This window comes from Rousettus aegyptiacus, unplaced genomic scaffold (genome assembly GCF_014176215.1).
Source record: "Rousettus aegyptiacus isolate mRouAeg1 unplaced genomic scaffold, mRouAeg1.p scaffold_m13_p_3, whole genome shotgun sequence".
NCBI classification, from domain to species: Eukaryota; Metazoa; Chordata; class Mammalia; order Chiroptera; family Pteropodidae; genus Rousettus; species Rousettus aegyptiacus.
In genome coordinates, this window is record NW_023416306.1 from 126,735,260 (window position 1) to 126,753,637 (window position 18,378).

Sequence of the window (18,378 nt, forward strand, 5' to 3'; positions counted from 1 at the left end):
TGATGCCTTCTTCACTGAGCTGCTAGGAAGATTAAACGAGCTGATGTATCTTCAGCCTTTTGTACAAAGTAAGGGCTGAATAACTGTTAGCTATCATTTCGCTAAGTACATGGTTTTCTTCCCAAATTGATTGTAAATTCCTAGAAAGTAGGGGCTGCCTAATTCATCTCTGTGTCCCTGGTACCTGGCACATAGTAGGGGCTTGGTACAGATCTGTTCAATGTATTGGCTTATTATTACTCTGTCAGTGGTTCATTTGTTCATGGGTTAACTGGTGAGACAGGACTATTTTCAATGAGATTATATTCCCCAGTGTGGGCCAGCAGCAGGTTCCAGCCCCGATGTCTAGACATGTTTATAAATGCTGCGTATCTGGGTGACTCGGCCAGAGTGTACAATTCCTCTCAGTCTGCTTTCCTTATCTCTAGGTTCTGTTCTCTGCTTCTCTGACACCCTATGAATATGGGATGTTTCTTGTTCTACTTTATCCAAAGGAGCTTTGTAATTCAATACCCTTGTCCTTGGGTTAGAAACATGTCCTTTTTTCATTGTGAAAGCTTGGTCTCTGGCATTCAGAATAGGAGACTATGCCAGGACTTTGGGGTATTGTGACACCTGAATGAAAGAAGGAAAAAAGGAGAGCCTCAGAGGTGTACGAGTGAAGATGGCATGAAATATCAGGAAGCCTGGCATTGCTTGGGCTCCCCTGCTCTGTGTCTTTATCCAGTGATTCAATTCCCGATTATTTCTGCTAAGAAATAACGATAGTCTGCCACTCAGGACTTTGCTAGATAAAGGCTTCCTTCACAAGCTCTTCAGCTAAAGATGCCGACGAAGAGAGAGTTCAGCAGAGGGCAACGAGGACAATTCTGGAAGTAGAGGCTGGGAGGATATGAGAGAGAATTCCATGAGTGGGATGGGAGAGGTAGGTGCAATTTAGTAATTAATTTCAAGAAAATGAAGGGCGTTTATACAGACGTCTAGAATTTTCTACAGACCTGTGCTACAGCTGAGTAATTTAGGACACCTCTTAGGAATCTGTGGCTAGTACTATGGATAGGAAGGGATGGAAGCTAAGACAATTCTGTCATAGCTCCTGTGCCCTCCAGACTGAACAGTGGCAATCTTCCGTCACCAATGCTCAGGGAGGGCCTGGGGTAGACTGGAGGAATGTCGAAAGAGAACAGGGTGTCCTTCCACACCAGTGCCCTATCCCCGTTCCTCTCACGTTTGCCCCCTCTGACTCTCAGTTCTGTAGACCATGGAGGATTTCTGGCTGGGGCAGAAATGCTTAGCCTTTCAAAAAGAATTGATTATTTCTTTTTATCTTCTTCTCCCAGAACTGTTCATAGAAACCTGTGATTATGCTTTTTTTTTTTTTTTTTTTACTTTTCTCCTTTCCCTGCTAAAGCCACCTTTCTGTTGATTTTTCAATCCCTACTCGTCTTCCCTTTTTTCTTCCTATTCCTCTTTTCCCATTTTCTGGGAGCTCCCCACTCTCCTATCTCTTGCAGTTCTTTATGTGTTGGTCTGGAAGAGAGGGGCGATGACATAAGCCAAAGGCTGGCATCTACCCAATCCCACCACCTATAGCCCTTAGTGACAGTCAGTCGGGGAGAGCTTTCCTGGCTGGGACCATCGTGGGGATCTGGCCAGCTTGGAGACCTTTGCCTATCCTAGAAGCTGGTTTGAGAAGGATCTTGATTTCTGTTTAGCTTGACCATGAATGAGTGAAATATTGCTCTGTAACATCATTTCTTCATTCACTCAACATATACTGTGCACTTACGCCATGCCAATTACTGTTCTGGGTACTGGGCAGGTAGAGGTGCAAACAAGATCCAGTTTTTACAAGGAGCTCACAAAAGCAAATGTGCAGTCTGTTGCTTTATTGAACCATAATACAGTGTGAAACATATTATATTAACAGTTTGAAAAACTTGGGTAGATGGAAGAAAAATAAATCCGTGGGCCACACTTCCTCTCAAATGCTGACTCCGACTTGGGTGGTCACTTGGGTGGTTGCCACAATATAAATAAACGTTGGTGATGTCAAGTTATTTTGACTCTGTCTGAACAGCAGTCCATTTCCTTTCTCCTCATGGCAATGTAACAAAACAATAATAATTATTAGCCTTTTTATACTGAAGTAACTATGCAGATACTTCTAAACCATGTTGGTTTTCAACAACCACTTTTTGACTGCTTTTTACTGAGAGCAGACCCAGATTTTAGTCTTACAAAACTCTCACAAGAGTAGGGGCTGTGTGGAAGTAGATAGAAAGACGCCTCTCACAGATGACCTCTTTTTAGACGTCCATGGAAGTAAGTGCATGGAAGGATGCAGCGGGGAGTGTAGTAAAAAGCAGCAGACCTGGAGTTAGACTAGAGGTCTAGTCCCAGCAATTCATCAGTTGACTTAATGTTCCTGGGCCTCAGATTCCTCATTTGTAAATAGGGATGATAGCCTTTTTGTATAATAGCAAGAATTTAATGATAAAATACATATGAAGCATTTAGAACGTAGGCACAGCGGCAGTGGTGATGACAGATATGGTAAAGTATAGGCTGTGTGACTTTGGGAAAGTCACTTTAATACTATGGTCTCAGTTTCCTCATCTACAGAAGGAGCAAGTTTCACAGGACCATTTGGAATTCTGTTCAGCAACATTTCTTGAGCGTCTTTCATATTGGTGCCACACTGGGGCTTCAGAATGGTCCAGAAGCTCACCATTTGGGAAGGGGACACACACACACACACACACACACACACACACACACACACACACACACGACTCTAACAGAATATACAGTCCTAAAGAGCTGCTAGGTTCACTAGTGTGGTTGTGCAGGGCAGGAGGGTCCTGGAGAGCTTTGGTAGGGAGGCAGTGTTTGATTTGGACTTCGAAGGGTGTGGAAAGGAGATTGTCTTTTCTTGAAGAGAAAAATACACCGAGTTCTTAGAAATCTTCCTTTACTGCCTTCTATTGCTTCTTTATCATTAGTCCATTACACTGTGATATTTTCAGTTCCTCAAAAGTATACTATAGGTTCTCTTTTGCCTATGCCAGTCCTTAAACATGACAGTTACTTTGACTTGGAACTCCTCCTTCCCCTGCTAGGGGTGCAGCCAAGTGGACAAGCAAGACACTAGGTCAGACTGTGGAGTCTGTTCTAGCTTTGCCACTCAGCAGCCAGTGGGGCCCCTGCTGTGTTACTATCCAATCTCTTGGTGAGTCAGTGTCCTCACCTGCAAAATGGGGATACAGGATAATAATAGTGCTTACCTCAAAAGCTGGTTGTGAGGATTAAATGAGGTAATACCTGTACAGTGCTTGCCAGCCCGGCCCACAGAAATCGCTGAATACTAACTAAATGGGAGCAGCTGCCATGAACACTATGCCTGACTTGCTCCTACTTGCATTTCAGGTTTCAGCTTAGTCATCACTTCCTTCTGGATGGCCTTTTACTGCTCCCATAGGTATCTCCTCTTTTACAGTATTACTAACACCTGCTATCTGTGTCCCCACTAGATTACAAACCCCATGAGGACAGAGGACAGTCGATTGTGTTGGTTGCTGGGAGGGACATATGGTAGACACTCAATAAACTTTGAATGAGTGACATGGGGTGAGGGTCCCAGTGATCCCTGGGGGGTGTGGCAGAGCCTTCTGGGGCAGTCAGGGCACCATGAACGGGCAGGTGGACCCTTACTTACATCGCAGGCAGCAGAGAAAGCCTGAACGCCGTGGGAGTCGAGGTTTCCTTTCTGCCCCGGGACAGACCCGGGGAGGACGCATAACGCGGTGGGGAGAGGACAGCCCTGAACTCTGGCAGGGTCTCCGCCCTCGGGAGAAAATGCAGCGGGACGGGTCCTGCGAGCGCTGGGACCCCGCCCCCGCCCCGCCCCCGCCCCGCCCCCGCCTCCTCTCCTGACCCGCCCCCCTCCCCCGCCGTTCCCGTCCCCGCCCTCCTCGCTGCAACCGCAGCTGCTACAGGCCCGCGGCGCCCCCACGCAGGCGGACTCCGCGCGCTTATTCCGCCGGGAGGAACACGGCGCCGAGCCCGCGCCTACCGCCGCTGCACAATGCTGCGCTCCACTTCCACCGTCACCCTGCTCTCGGGCGGCGGCGCCAGGACGCCCGGGGCGCCCAGCAGGAGGGTGAGTAGATAGAGGAGCGAGCTGCGGTCGTCCGGCTTCCCCGTCCTGGCAGGACGGCTGCAGGGATCTGGGGACGGGGACACGCGGGAGCCAGTCCTTGGCCCCGACAACCCCACCTGGGCTCTACTTTCCAGTCGTGTCCTCGCTTGGGCCCTGACCCATTTGTCTCGACGCCCCAGTGGCGCCGCAGGCTCGCATGATTTAGGGGACTTTCTGGAATTCCCAGAGATTTCCTCTCCTTCCTGACTCATCTGTAAAGCCAAGTTTTTTGGTGGCACCAGTTTAAAAAGCAAGAGAGACATTTCTGCACTGTCCCGTTCTTGAGACTCAAAGGTTATGAACGTCTTTAACACCCAAACTTACCTCCTTCCAGCAATCTGCCTATTCTATTCGATATATTTGATCTATTCTATCACTACGGGTGATAGAATAACACTACTTGCGAATGGAGTGGAATCAGCCAAAGTAGGCTTCACTCAACAAAGTAGTAGAGATCAGCACTGGAACCCAGTTGTGTGTGACTTGGGTTTATACAAAAACGCTTTCTTCTTTTTGATTTAAATATTAGCGCAGTGACTGCAGGGGCAGCCCTGGAGGCCCTGGGCACCATCCAGGTCGCCCTACGGAAGTGCTCCGTTTCTCTCATCGTCGTTGCATCTTTTCTCCCTTCTCCAGATGCTCTGGGAAGAAAATGCCACTCACATGCAGTTTGCATTTTTCCATGTCTCTTCCAAGATGAGCGCCTCAGAGCACACATCCAGGGAGGGTCTTGGGCTATGGCTTTTGAGTTCATTCATTCATCATGATATTCAGTACTTGTCATCTGGTGCCACTGTACTGTGGTTGAGATATCTCTAATTGTGTTTCCCCAAGGTTTAGCCAAGTGGGTAGTTAAGTCCAAGTCAAGGACCCCTTTGATATTCTAGTCTGTTCTGTAGTCTTGTAGGCATGCATATTTGCTTTTTTATATACCTCAGCCAAGTGACTAGCAATTGCCTTATATGCTGTCTTTCTTTGGCTCTAGAAGAAAAGCATTGTGTTACTCATGAGTGTGGGCCAAGTGATGGTTCCTGGGGGGGGGTGTGTGTGTATGTGTGCACGAGCATGTGCACATACTCCAGACTTAGGGTTGTCAGAATTCTGGTTGTTCAGTCATTAGCTTCATAAAGCAAGATCTCCATTAGAGCCTGTGGTTTCTAACCACAGGCCGGGCCTTACTTCTTTTCTATGGAAATCCTTCTCAGTTGGAACACAATTAGGTTTGAGAAAAAATGAAGTCGCTGAAAAGCTAGCCCTGAGCCTGGACACTCATGTGAGGAACCACATTGCATAAATTGCATGAAATTGTTCAAGTCCCCTTCCAGAGATGAAGACTAATCGAGGCAGCTAGAGCGATGGATAGAAACAAATGTGATTAGTATACTAGATAACCTTTCTGAAGATTTTTTTCTCAAATATTTATTTTCAAATGTTTCTTTAATTGCAAGTGTTTGGGTGTCTGGCACAGTAGACACACTATTGAGAAGGCTTTGCCTTTTGAATACGACAGCCAAAATAGTTTGGAGCAGAGGGTCAGGGCCCTGAATCAAACAATATAGGGCTGTTATGAGCCACATGATACTTATTCTGAGAAGATTTCTAAAGGTTCTAGGGTTCCCTTTATGATTTCCAACTTTTGCTCATGATTTGCAAATGTCACAGGTATTGTCTGTGTATATATGTGTGTGTAGAGAGTGTGATGGGAGGCTGTGATACTCGGATTGATTAATTGATTGGTGAAACAACTTACACAGACCTCCTTCTGTGTGATGCAGGGCTAGGCATTGGGCTCCACTCTACCTGTGGAGGCAGATGTTGTCACAGTTGCTCTCATACAAAGTGATTGTTGTTATAGTGGGGTATAGAGTTTTGATAAAGTCCAGTGGAGGCTAAAAAGACAGATTCTTCCCAAAGCATCTGAAGAAGGCCTCTCTTGACAGGAGATATTTGGTCTTTCAGGATGAGTAGGAATTTATAGGGCGATTGACATTATTGGGATACTGAGAGGAAATACATTCATCTAAATGGAACTCTTGGCATATACTGTATAAAAATGGCATACTGGACCTGCTTTAGGGCAAAACACTTATTTTTTGAGAAAAGCAAGAACAGAATGTCTTCAAAATAAAATTGTAGACCAAACAGATGATCATGAAAAGTGTTCCTAAAGTTGAAAGTTTTTCAATAAACTCTGTGTTATCTTTTCTTTCTGATGTTGGACAAGTGATGGTCTTGAACAATAACATGTTAGTTGTTAAAATAGCATTTCCGTTTCATCCACATTGCTTACCAAATTAGGGGCTGTGGGGGAACCAGGCGGTGTTGGTCCAGACATTTAAGTCAACCAGAAATGGTGGTGACAGCTGACACTAAGCAGAGAGTTCTCTGAGTCAGCTGTCAAGGGTGGTATGGCCAGACCAGACTGTTACCAGTTATTCTTCATTCAATGCCTGCCACCTACAATTTAGACTTCCTTCTTATCTGAAATCATCTCTCAAGGGGGAAAAAAAACAGGTGGGAGAGTAATTTCTGTCAGCTGATAAACAAAGCTCTAAGAGGCATTTATGGATGCCAACCAACAGAAGCTGTGAAATTAAAAAAAAAAAAAATCTGCCTTCAAACCAGTTGTGCTCTAAAAATAGTTTTATCTATGGCAACAGCAGGAAGATAAATTGGCTGGAGAATAACCATAGACAGAATGATGACCTTGGAGAATGGGGAAAACATTTTTAAAATATTGACATTGCTTCATGGTTTCGAAAGGAATTTTATGAATGCAGTTAATCCTACTGAATGAGCCTTTGAAATGAAGGGTAAGTTATGTGAACAGGCTGCGGACTTCGTGGAGAAGGCACGAGTTGCTTTATGCGGCCAAATTTTTTTGGTTAAGTGGTCCAGCTAGGATGGTGTGAGACCTGTCAAGGGTTTCCTCCAGCACCATCAGATGTATCAATGTCTCCTATTGATAATAAAAGACTGTTAGGCTGGTGTTACTGGTATTGTGGTCCCTGAGTGGCACATAAACAAAACAAAACAAAACTCAGCGAGGCCACCAGGACTGTCTCCTAGGACTGTCTCCTAGCCTGTTCTTGCCCATATTTCTATTTGGTAAAGGCTCCTCTGTTACAAATCAGAATGAGCCTGCCAGTCATCACTCCCTAGCTAATGCATCACTCTCCTGGGTCCCATTTCTGTCTTATAGGCTTGAAATAAAGAACTCTCCTTAACTGGACAGTGAATGGATCAGTCAAGTGTTTACCTCACTTCCTTTTCCTTTTCACAGAAACATCTGTGTGCATAACTTTCATGTTGTCCTATGGGCTCTGAGGAAGGGACACAGGATGTTGTGAGACCTCACCATCTGGTGGAGGGAAGTTGGCTGCATCATCCACTAGGGAGGGAGTAGACAGGGGGCCTGCTGCTCCTAGAAAACAGGCCGGCCCCTTACCAGAGCCCTTCTGAGCCAGTCCCCGACAGGCTAAATTGTAAGGTTTTGGAACCCTGGTGTCCTCAGAGCTTAGCCAAAAAGCCTTTGTCACTAAAAATTGACAGTTGTATTTCAGAAAAAATGTTCCAGTCTCTCTGCTTTGGTTCGCCTATCTCACTATGTCAGATGTAGGATGAACAGACCTGAGTCCTAGGGGTCTTAAAGAAAATTGAGACTTGGAGGCTTCCGGTCACTTGGAAAACCCTTATAAGTCAGTCAGTCTCAAAAATTGTCTAATTGAGATCAGGGAGCTGTGGATCCAGGGCTAACTAACTAGAGACCATGTTGAAATGTTTTGATCTAAAATACTTTCGGTGATTACTTACATTATGGTCTTAGAGCTTCCTGTGGCAATCCCTCTCAGCCTAAAACAGTTTCAGTGTTCCCCAACGCACTGAAGAGTAGCACAGTGGTATTTACCTCTTTTCTTTCTTTAGATGAGTGATATTTCCTAAACGTCAATCACATTGTTGTCTTTTGTTCCTTAAGGCCGGGGTGATCTTTCCAAAATGCAAAGTTCAGTCACCTGACTCCTGCTTCGAGAGCCCCCTCAGTACTGCTAGTAGAAAGAACAGAGCCCTTAGTTTAGCACCCAGGCCCTTCTGATCTTCCTTTGCCTTCTCTATCCCCTAGCCCCATGCATGTTCTTTCCTGATATATCAAATTACTTGCCCCTCCCCAAGCTTTCCATGCTGTTCCTTGTCCCGTTGCTTTTTCGGTGTCTCTCCTCTGATTAAAGGTCATTTCCTCCAGGAAACCAACCCTGAACTCTCCTCGCCATGTTCCCCTAAGGGCCCGTGCACCCCTTCATTGCTTGCATCACCTGTGGTTACCTACTTGAGAGGGTTTAGGGATCCTCTCTCTCCAGGCCTCATATAATAGATGCTTAAAAAGGGAAGTGTCACCAGGGTTCTAAAGGAGCCACACTTAACATTGAATTGGCAAATGGAAAAACAGAAGGAGAAACTTGGGATAACGCCAGCGCATCGCTGCCTCTGGCCCACTTGGTCAGGAAGCACGTGACAAATGGATGGGAGTGCCGACCCCGGTTAAGGAGTCTGAAAGTTCTGGGAAGGCCTCCAAATATTCCAGTCGCCTCCATCCTGTTGCACAGTTAGAGTCATTCCTTTGGTTAAGTCAGTGGTTCTCAACCCTGGTTACACATAGAATCACAGTGAAGCTTAAAATATCTATGCCCAGGCCCTATCCCAGACTGTTTAAATGAGAACCTCAGAAAGTAGAGAATAAATAGCATCAGTATTGTTTAGGAAGCTCTCCAGGTGACTGTAATGTGCAGCCAAGGACTGGAACTCCTTTAAATATTATTCTCTCCTTACAGTTTTTGTAGAAGTACAGATACTCCTGGGACAGTATTCTGAAGGTCCTTTTGGCCTTGTGGAAGGGCAATGTTGTTGGAAAGGCAGGATGGGGAAGTCATAACCCTCCAAGTCACACTGTGAATATTTATTTACCTACATGTTTGCTCTGATCTTGGCATTCGGGGCTCACTGTGTGCCTGGTACAGAAGTGAGCCAGCAAGATAGGAAGGAGAGGTCACTGTATCCCTATGTATGAATTTTGTCTGGAGTCAGCCCTGACATGGGAAAGAAGGGCTCCAGGACGCATTATACCTCCTGAAAAATGTGTCTAAGTATGTAGATCATGAATTGGCAAGCTATTGACCCTAGGCCAAATCTAGCCCTTGGTTGTTTTGTACATTCTGAACTAAGCATGGTTTTTATAGTGTTCTGCAAAACCTAAATATTTACTTTCTAGCCCTTAAAGAAAAAGTTTGCTCCACCCTGATGAAGATAATAGGCCTGCAAATTCAGGGCCACAGCAGAGCTAAAAGGTCTACTTCAGAGCAGAGCAGGCATGGCCTGTGTCCCACTCTCGACCTGTGCATTCTAGAAATTGTATGCTTGTGCTGAGCAGAGATCTTGGGATCTGCCTTCCCAGCCACAGCCACAGGGGACCACACCTTCTCTTGTTAGATGGAGCGAGCGGGGCAGGGCCCCACAGTCAGGGTGTGGACCAGGTCTGAGAAAAAAAATGTAAATTTATTGGCTAATTTCCTTAGGGAAATCCATTTTTGTAAATTGATTAGCAACCCTTGTCACCTCCCAGGGTCACCTTCTCCACCCTTTTTATTTGAATGGATAATTTTCCATTGGGTGAGCTCAGATGCCTGAAACTGAGAACATGATGTTACGGGGATCTCCAGGGTTCACCTTATATGGAGACCCCGCCTTCTGCTTCCACAAACGGGTCAGAAATAAGCCCCAGAGAACCTGCTTAGCCGCCAGATACCCCGACTTGCAGACAAGGGGTGGCTTGTGTATTTTCTTGTGGCGGAATTTGAATGCTATCTGCCCCTCCCTTGTTCTCCCTCCCATGAGGGTTGATTTGAAGAAAGTGGAAGGCTCTCTGGGGAGTTTCAGGTATATTCTCCTTATTGTGTTTTGGTTCAACCTCAAAAGAAACCCATACTGACATTTACTGAGCCAATGGCTATTATGTGTTGATATCATGCTGAACACTGCAAGGGCTACCAATACAGTTAGGGTACAAAGGTTGCCTGATCTCTCCTGCTATTTTTTCCCTTCTGTACATGTTGTAGTGCATGGAACATAACAGAAGGTACTCAATAATTGCTATCAAATCACTGAATTCAGATTTGAGTGTCAGTCCTTCCTGCAAAGATGGCTCCCATTGTCTTTCTCCAGAAGCCTTGTTTCTCCAGCAGGAATTCGTAGTTTAGTTAGTTTAGTCTCTGCCTATTTGTCTACTTTCCTACTCTAGCTTGTCATTTTCTGAATGGGCCAGCTTCTGTGCCTTTGGCCAGCCTGGAATGAACACCTTGCCTGGTCGTTTGTTATTCTAACAATGGATTCTCCAAACCTCACTGACCTGAAAAGTCCTTTCTTTCCTTCTGTACCCAGCTTAAATGTCATCTCTAGGAACCATCTCACCTCCAGTTAAGATGATTATTCCCATGGTAATAAAGAACACTTACAGAGTACTTAATATGTACCAGAAACTGTTCTAAGCCCTTGACATCTATTAGCTAATTTAATCCTCACCACTATCCTGAGAGTGGCGCTGCAGTATTGTTAACTCTATTTTACAACTAAGATACCTGAAGCTGAAGACTGAGTGGATTTCTAAAGGTTTCATGGCTAGTAGGTATTAGAACCAATACTTGAAAACAGGAAGTGGAGTTTTACCAGGCTTACTCGCCAATCTCAATCTACCCTGTCTCTCAGGACCTTGTGTTGGTGATACTAAGTGTTCTTGATTGCCTTGTTTGGCTGTACCTTTGAATTCTGAGTTCCTCGGAGGCTGGGCTGTTTTTTTGTTTTTGTTTTTGTTTGTTTGTTTGTTTGTTTTTCATCTTGAAAGTATTTTACAGGTAGTGGGTGCTCAGTAGCTGAGTGATGAAATACACTGAGTCCGTCTTCCTGCTTTTATCCACTGGAAGGGACCCTTGCTTATAGGGACGGCTGGTGTATTAGCAGTGGTATTCAGGGTAAGATTCAGCTCTCCTCATTGTTCAAAGTTGGGCCAGCCACTGTGGAAACCTCTGGGAATAAAGTACCCTACCTGCCTCTCAGTACCCTACTGCCCAGCCTGGGCTGCTTTGGGTATTGTGTGTTTGAATTTTAAGAAACCATGGAGATCAGCATCACCAAATCCTGAGAGAGATTAGAAACACTGCCTTGGTCTTACTCAGTGGGGGATTTTCCCATGGGGAGATTCCCGAAAGTGAATGAATAGAGGTAAACTGTACCAGCCCCACCTCGTGGGTGCATCCAGGGGTCACTTTTCTTAGTGCTTCTGTTAAGGAATTCAGAGTGGACCGCTGGGGTGTTTTCTTTGTTGCTCTTGAGGCAGCCCCATGGGCTGAGGAAGGATTGATATCTCTTTCTTTTTATCTTTCTGATATATTCTCTCATTCTTTATTAGTGTTATTATTACTACTATGATTATTTTAGTTAAAAACTTGGAACAGTTGCAAACAACACAGAAATTCCACTTTGTAGAGATCATCACTACCATCACCAGTTGTTTGTGTTTCTTTAAAGACATTCCCCCCATAAATCTATGAAAATCCCCCAAAATGCGATTATTCATGACTTTGTTTTTTTTTTCTTTTTTCTTTTGCAGCTTTCTTGTTTTTCACATGACAATACATTTGGCCATCTTATTAGGAAGGTGTCTGATCTTGTTCCAAGCTGGGCTTAAATTGCTTCTGTACAATTAGTTGGTAGTGGGTCACGACTGATTAAGAATGCTCTCTAGTGTTCCCATTCGAGCACCTCTAATGGCAAGAGGAAACCCTTGACACAGGGGTCTGAGTGTAGCCTCAAGTACCTACTACAACCGCCAGATATGATTGAGATCAAATGTTTTATTTTATTTTAATTCATTATTTGTCACCAGATAAAACTGATAGTTTAGGGAAATGCATTCTATTTATCCTGTGGGTTTGTATACCCCAGGGTACACGTGGCCCAGTGGGAGCTATAAGAAGTGTGCTGAGGGATATCTAAGTTCTGGGGGGACAAATGAAGAATGGGCTCAAGCTGGGGAAAGGAACATCTCACTTTGGACCCATGGAGACCCCTCTCGGCCTTGTCTCTGCTTCAGTATTTAGTTTTAGTTTTTATTTTTTTAATTATTGCCATTAGGGATTACTTCTCTAGGGCAATCCACCTATAAAGAGATATCACTGACAGTGCTAGTGCCCACTAGATCTGTTGACCAAATTGTTATTTCTGTGGAAAGCAGAGCTGTAGAAAGTAGGCCTGTTTTATTTTGGAGTTAGTAGGATGCTAATATCTAGATAATAATAAAAATACCTAACACTGTTGGAGGCTTACAGTGTGCAAACCATCTTCCTTTATCCACATTTTGCCCTTAATATTCAGAAAGCTTAAATAACTTGCCCATAGTCAACATTGCTAGTAGGTGTTGGACCCTGTATGTGCACCCGTGCACGTGTGTGCATGTGTGTACACATGTGTCTGTGCATACATGTGTGTGTATGGGATGTGGTGCAGGAGAAAAGCACCTCCTTTTCTCTGCAGAATTATGCTGTGGATTAGATCCAGCCCATCAGAGAAGATTATTGAGCATAATAGGCTTGAATTGCCTGCCTGGTATGAGTTATGCTTTGATGCCAGCTGATTTCAACCCGTTCAGGTGGCCTGGAGTCAGAGGGTTGCCTTTCTCTGGAAAGGCTCAGATTCTCATTAGTGTTGTTGCCAGCTAAGAGAGCTACCCGTGGAATGGTTGGTTTCTGTTTGGCCAGTGTGACTGGTGGTGCGCTTCGAAGGCTTGGTGCAAAGCAGGCCACAAAAGAGGTAGCTAGCCCTGTGCTCATTGAGCAATGAAACTTGCCCAAAGGAATGTAACGATGGAGAGAGATCTTGAAATCAAGTTGTGTGGTTAAAAGAAGTGGGGTTATTTAATCCAGAGGAGAAGAGGTTGGGAAGACAGGCGGCCTGTCTGGAGAAAGGGAAATTCTGCTGTGGCCCCTGAGGGCTCCCTGGGTCTGTTAGGTAGGAGTTCTAGGGGGAAAGTGTAAGTTAATCATCAGGAAGTTAAAGGTGCCAGATAGCTAAATGGGATGCCTTGGAGGGAGGTGACAGTGCATGTGAAAATGCTAATACTGTCCCAAACGGGCTTTCTCATCTGTGCATGGAAAACGTTGCCTCTAGACTGAGCTGCCATCTGGCAGTTACATTGTTAGGTGTTGGAGGCTCCTTCACAGTGTCGATCAAGCATAAACGAAACAGGAGGCTTTGCTAAAATTTAAAATGGCCAAGTTTTACTCAAGGGTCTTAGGGTTTGCAAACTGGAAACACAGCTAATATACTCAGAGTGTTTCGAAGAAGAAAGCAAAGTTAAGAGTTCTCATGGAGTACGCTCTTGAGAAGAATCAGCACTGTATTCTTATCCTCTGGATTGGTCTGAGATAATCTTCCAGATGTCCAGTGGTCTGGATAATGGATGTCAGGAGGTCTGGACATAGGAACATCCTTAAGCCCTTCAAAGGGTAATTAGGAGGTTATCTATAGGATCTTTATATTTATATCTCTGTCTATCTCCAGGTATTGATGAACAACTGAAAAGTTCAAAAGTTTAAGTCCTCAGGCTAGTCAAAGTAAGATAAAATCTACTCCTCATGTTCAGCCCATTTGGTCCGAACCAGTTTTGTCAGCTTGACTCTGAGGACTTCATTTTGTCAGTTTAGCTCTGCTGACTTCATCTCGTTTTCTTCACTCATTCCTCTGTAGGCTGGCAGGTCGGACTTAAATGGTCTTCTACAATCTCATCCCACCCTGGGCTTCTAAGCTGCAGAGTCATTTTGCTCAGAGTCCACCCTGTGGATCGGTGCAGACCCGTGACCCTGCAAACCAGGTTGGGGGTGTATTTGTTTGCTGGGGCTGCTGTAAAAAGTAGCACGAACCAGGCGACTTAAACTCAAACAGACATGTGTTGCCTCGCGGTTTTGGAGCTGGAAGCCCAAGATCAAGGCGTCAGTAGTGTTGGTTCCTTCTGAGGGTCGTGAGGGAAGCATGTGTTCCGGCGTCTCTCACTGGCTTGTTTACGTGGTGCCCTTCCAGGATGTGTGTTTGTCTCCAAATTTACCCTTTTTTAAGTGACATCTGTCATTTCGACAGCATTTTAACTTAATAACCTCTGTAAAAACACTGTTTCTAAATAATTGGAGGTGCTAGTGGTTAGGATTCCAACACATGAATTTTAGGGGGACACAAATCAATCCGTAATGGGGCAAGTAGCACTCCTGTAAGTCGAGTCTACATGGTGGTGGGCTGGATACTCTGAGTGCTGCTGGGGCCCTCTTTGGGCTTTTTTTTTTTTCTTTCTTTAATGACAGGATCATTTCTCCCTAGGAACTGTCACAACAGGGCCAGGCTGTGACTTTAGGGTGAAATAGACCTCACGTGGCATTAAGTCTATTCTTATTGTTGTGCAAACATCACCACCACCATCTATCTCCAGAATTTTTTCATCTTCTCAAACTGGAACTCCATACCCGTTAAATAATAACATCTCATTCCTCTGTCTCTTCCGCTCCTGGCAACCACCATTCTACTTTCTGTCTCTATGAATTTGACTATTCTAAGTACCTCATATCTGTGGAATCGTACAGTATTTGTCTTTGTATCACTGGCTTGTTTCACTTAGCATGTCCTCACGGTTCATCCATGTATCCGAATTGTCAGAATTTCCTTCCTTTTAATGACCGCATAATATTTCATTCCATGTATATGCCACGTTTTACTTACCTGTTCACCCATCAATGGATATATGCGTTGGCTTTCACTTTTTGGATACTGTGAATAATGCTGCTGTAAACATGCATGCATGGAGTTAAAAAAAATTGTGATTAAACATGTACATATCTATTGTAAAAATTTAGAGGCAAGTAGAAAGTACCCTGGCACTCCTATCACCATTGTGTGTATTTTGGCCACTACTCCTCTAGCTGTATTTTGGCTTGTGCATATGAAATAAGGTCATTCCACACCTACTGTTATGGAACCTGAACTGTTAAACAAATTGTTTGAATGCTGTGAAACCACTCAGTAGTTTTCTTGTTTTGACTAGCAGGGTAGCGAGTGCCTGTGATGGGCCAGGCAAAGACTGGTCTTACCCTTGGAGTCCCCTGTGTGACTGGTATGATTATCCACATTACTAAGTAGGGAGACAGGCTTTGAGAAGCACTAGGTCACCCAGCTCTTTCTACCCCCAAATGTGATTTTAAACTGGTCTCTTCTCTCTGTCTCTTCTAGGCAAATGTCTGCAGACTACGGCTCACCGTACCTCCCGAAAGTCCAGTCTCTATGCAAAGTGAAAAGAAGGTTGAAAGAAAAGAGCAAGTAAGCCATCTCTGAGGCAAAGCTCTGACAAGTTCTACTCTTTGTACTCTTTTATTTTAACCCCTTCCCCCTCCCGTCCTCTGTGCAGTCTATTCACAGAGCCTGAATGTCAGCAGCTCTGTTGATGAAAGGCCCTCTCGACCTTGCCACCCTTTCTCCCATCTTCCCAGAAGTCAGACCGCTCTGCCCGGCTGGCTCTGCTGGCCTCGTGCCCCTGCTCTTGTTTCTTGATGAACACTTGCTCTGTGTTGCCTCAAAGCTGTAGGAACGCCGGCTTTAGTGACAGGTGCTGCGGCAGGGAATGTGTTTTTCCTGAAAGAGCCCAGTCGGCGGAGTCAAAAGGTCCATTGTGAGCTTCCGGTGGGGCCTGAGCCTTTCTCAGCAGTTGGAGCTGGAGCCCAGCTCACTGGCGGAGAGGCTGCCTAGGGAGGAAGAGCCCAGCAGGCAGCTCTGGCATGTGGCAGGGGCACTTGGCTGCGGGTAGAAGTTCAGACATTTTTGTGCCAGGTGCTGTTCTAAGTGCTGGGCCATGAAGATAAGTCTGGCTTTGTCCTTGCCTTAGAGGAACTCGAAGTTTTTCAAGTGAGACAGACGTATAAGTAAACAACATTGATGTGATAGTTCACGTGTTAGGATCCAGAAGTGTAAGAAGGGCTCGGGAACATGGGGAAAGGAATAATTGAATCCTTGGGGGGTGACACTGAAGCCGAGGCTTAAAGGATACATAGCAGCTCCTGCCAACCTCTAGTCCTGTGGTCCCAGGCAAGCCATTTTCCTCATTCACAAGTAATTAATGGACACCTACTGTATTCCAGGCACTGTTCTAGACACCGTGAGTATAGTAGTGAACAAACAGCAAACTAACAAAGAATGCCTGTTATTCAAGGAACTTATATACTATTGAGAGGAGAATAAGAGTTAAAAAATGAAGTACATTTTAATAGAATTTAGAAAGTAGTACGTGAAAATGGAGACAAAGCAAGAGAAGGGGACAGGAGTGACGGAGTAGGGGGAACTTTTCCTTGCGCGTGTATTTGTATAAACGTGAACTAAATACAATGACATGATATAATCTATAAATTTCATAAATTGAATCATAAGGCAATGACTTTTCAAAATGCAAGCATTGCTCTGGAATTAACCAATCATGTGGTCATCTATAAAAAAGAAAGCTTTTCATTGACAGTAAATGGTTAATGATTTCCCGTGCTTCCTCTGAGTCTTTGTCTCTCTTTTCCTTCTCTTACACACTTCTCCTCACTTTCTACCAAGGACAAAGAGCTATCTATGCTCATGCAAACGATGAATGGCAGGGAAAGGAGGTAGGGAAGAAGTTATGCAGTTATGACTAGAGCAAGGTGTGAGAATGTAAAGTTGCTTATCTATTGAAGAAGAGAGGATGAGCCCCACTCAAAGGATCCAGAACACCGGCTGGTTTCAGGTTGGAGCAGGGAGAATACAGGTGAGACCCAGGATATCTGTGCTAGAAAACAAGGTAGCACTCGAAGGCGAATGGGGTCACATCAAAGGACCCAGAATCTGGTATGAAAGGGCTCTCACTGGCAAAAATGGAATAATTTGGTCATCAAAGAGAGTAATGACAGTAATGGCTTATGACACATTAGCAATTTAAAAAAAAACAAAACCCTCAGGAGTATATAGTAATAATCAAAGATGGGTAGGGATTGATAGAAAAAGAGAGAGAAGAGGAGAAGGAGGGAACTCTTCTTTATAGAACATCAGCTGATGAATTTAGAAAATCTCTATTTTGTAACCCTTAGGTTGGGTCTTCAATGGATGCAAAAACTAATGGGTGAGTGATTATTGTGGAACAATAAATTTACATGGTTTTAAAGTAATACCTCAGATTTAAAGGTACAGTGTCACAATTTGACAGTTCTTCAACCAAGTGGTACAATTTAACAACCAGTAGTGGATGGATGACCTGATGTGATGTGACATCACTTCTGAGGAGCTGTGATTTAGGAGTACACAGTATCACCTATGTAATAGTCATGCCACAATCATTTAACTAAATATAGTGATAAGGAAACAGAAAAATGCAAAAAGCAGGACTACCTGTCAAACAATTTGCCAGAATCTCTTAATAAATTCAATTTTATTTTTTTTAAAAAAGGTGATCTGTTGGGGATGAAAGAGACTAAAGAGACAACATCAAATATAATGAGTTCACCTTGATTAGATCTTGGGGTCAAAATAAAATCCAAAACAGATATATTAGTGTAATCATACAGTTTTAAATAGGAATCATGTATTAGATGTCATTGAATAAATAGTATTTTTCTTACTTGTGATAACGGTACTTCGGTTATGTAGTTGAACTATTCTTTCAACTTTTTTGTAGCTTTGAAGATTCTCCAAAGAAAAAGTTTGAGAGTAAAAAGCTCATAACCAAAGAATGTGGGGATGGCCAGGCTTCAGCCACTGGACCCTTATTGATAACCAGGGTTGAGGGTGGCCCTGTATTGCTGGGTTGATGTCCCCTTCTGCCCTAACTGATCCCCTGCCTGTCCGTCTCTTTTAGAGCCAATAGGTTCGTCAGAGAAGTAGGTCTGGGCTGTGTCCAAGGGCACATGGGCAGCTTAGCACATGGGGACTCTGAAGGAGCACTCTTTGAAGAAGGGGCCCAAGCTGGAGTGAGTGACAAAGGCCTTGGTGGCTACCCCCATATGCATGGCAGAGGAAGTGGGGACTTTGGTCTGTCCGTGCTGACCCATGCTTGCCTGGGAGATGTTTGTGAGGGGTTCCTAGTGGTG

At 44.5% G+C, this 18,378-nt stretch overlaps 1 protein-coding gene across 4 annotated transcripts in view; it reads left to right on the plus strand.

The window, feature by feature from the left end:
• Window positions 1-664: 664 nt before the first annotated feature.
• The window catches only part of LOC107518609 (myocardial zonula adherens protein), an 89,677-nt gene continuing 71,963 nt past the window's right edge, over window positions 665-18,378 (plus strand). The window contains exons 1-2 of one of the 4 annotated variants that reach the window (XM_016160447.2): window positions 665-925; window positions 15,515-15,601. In XM_016160447.2, coding sequence (XP_016015933.2) covers window positions 893-925; window positions 15,515-15,601 — 120 coding nt within the window. In that variant the 5' untranslated portion in view covers window positions 665-892. Of the gene's footprint in view, window positions 926-3,982; window positions 4,163-15,514; window positions 15,602-18,378 lie in introns of those variants that run through there. The other 3 variants (XM_016160446.2, XM_016160448.2, XM_016160449.2) reach the window with 3 other exon arrangements.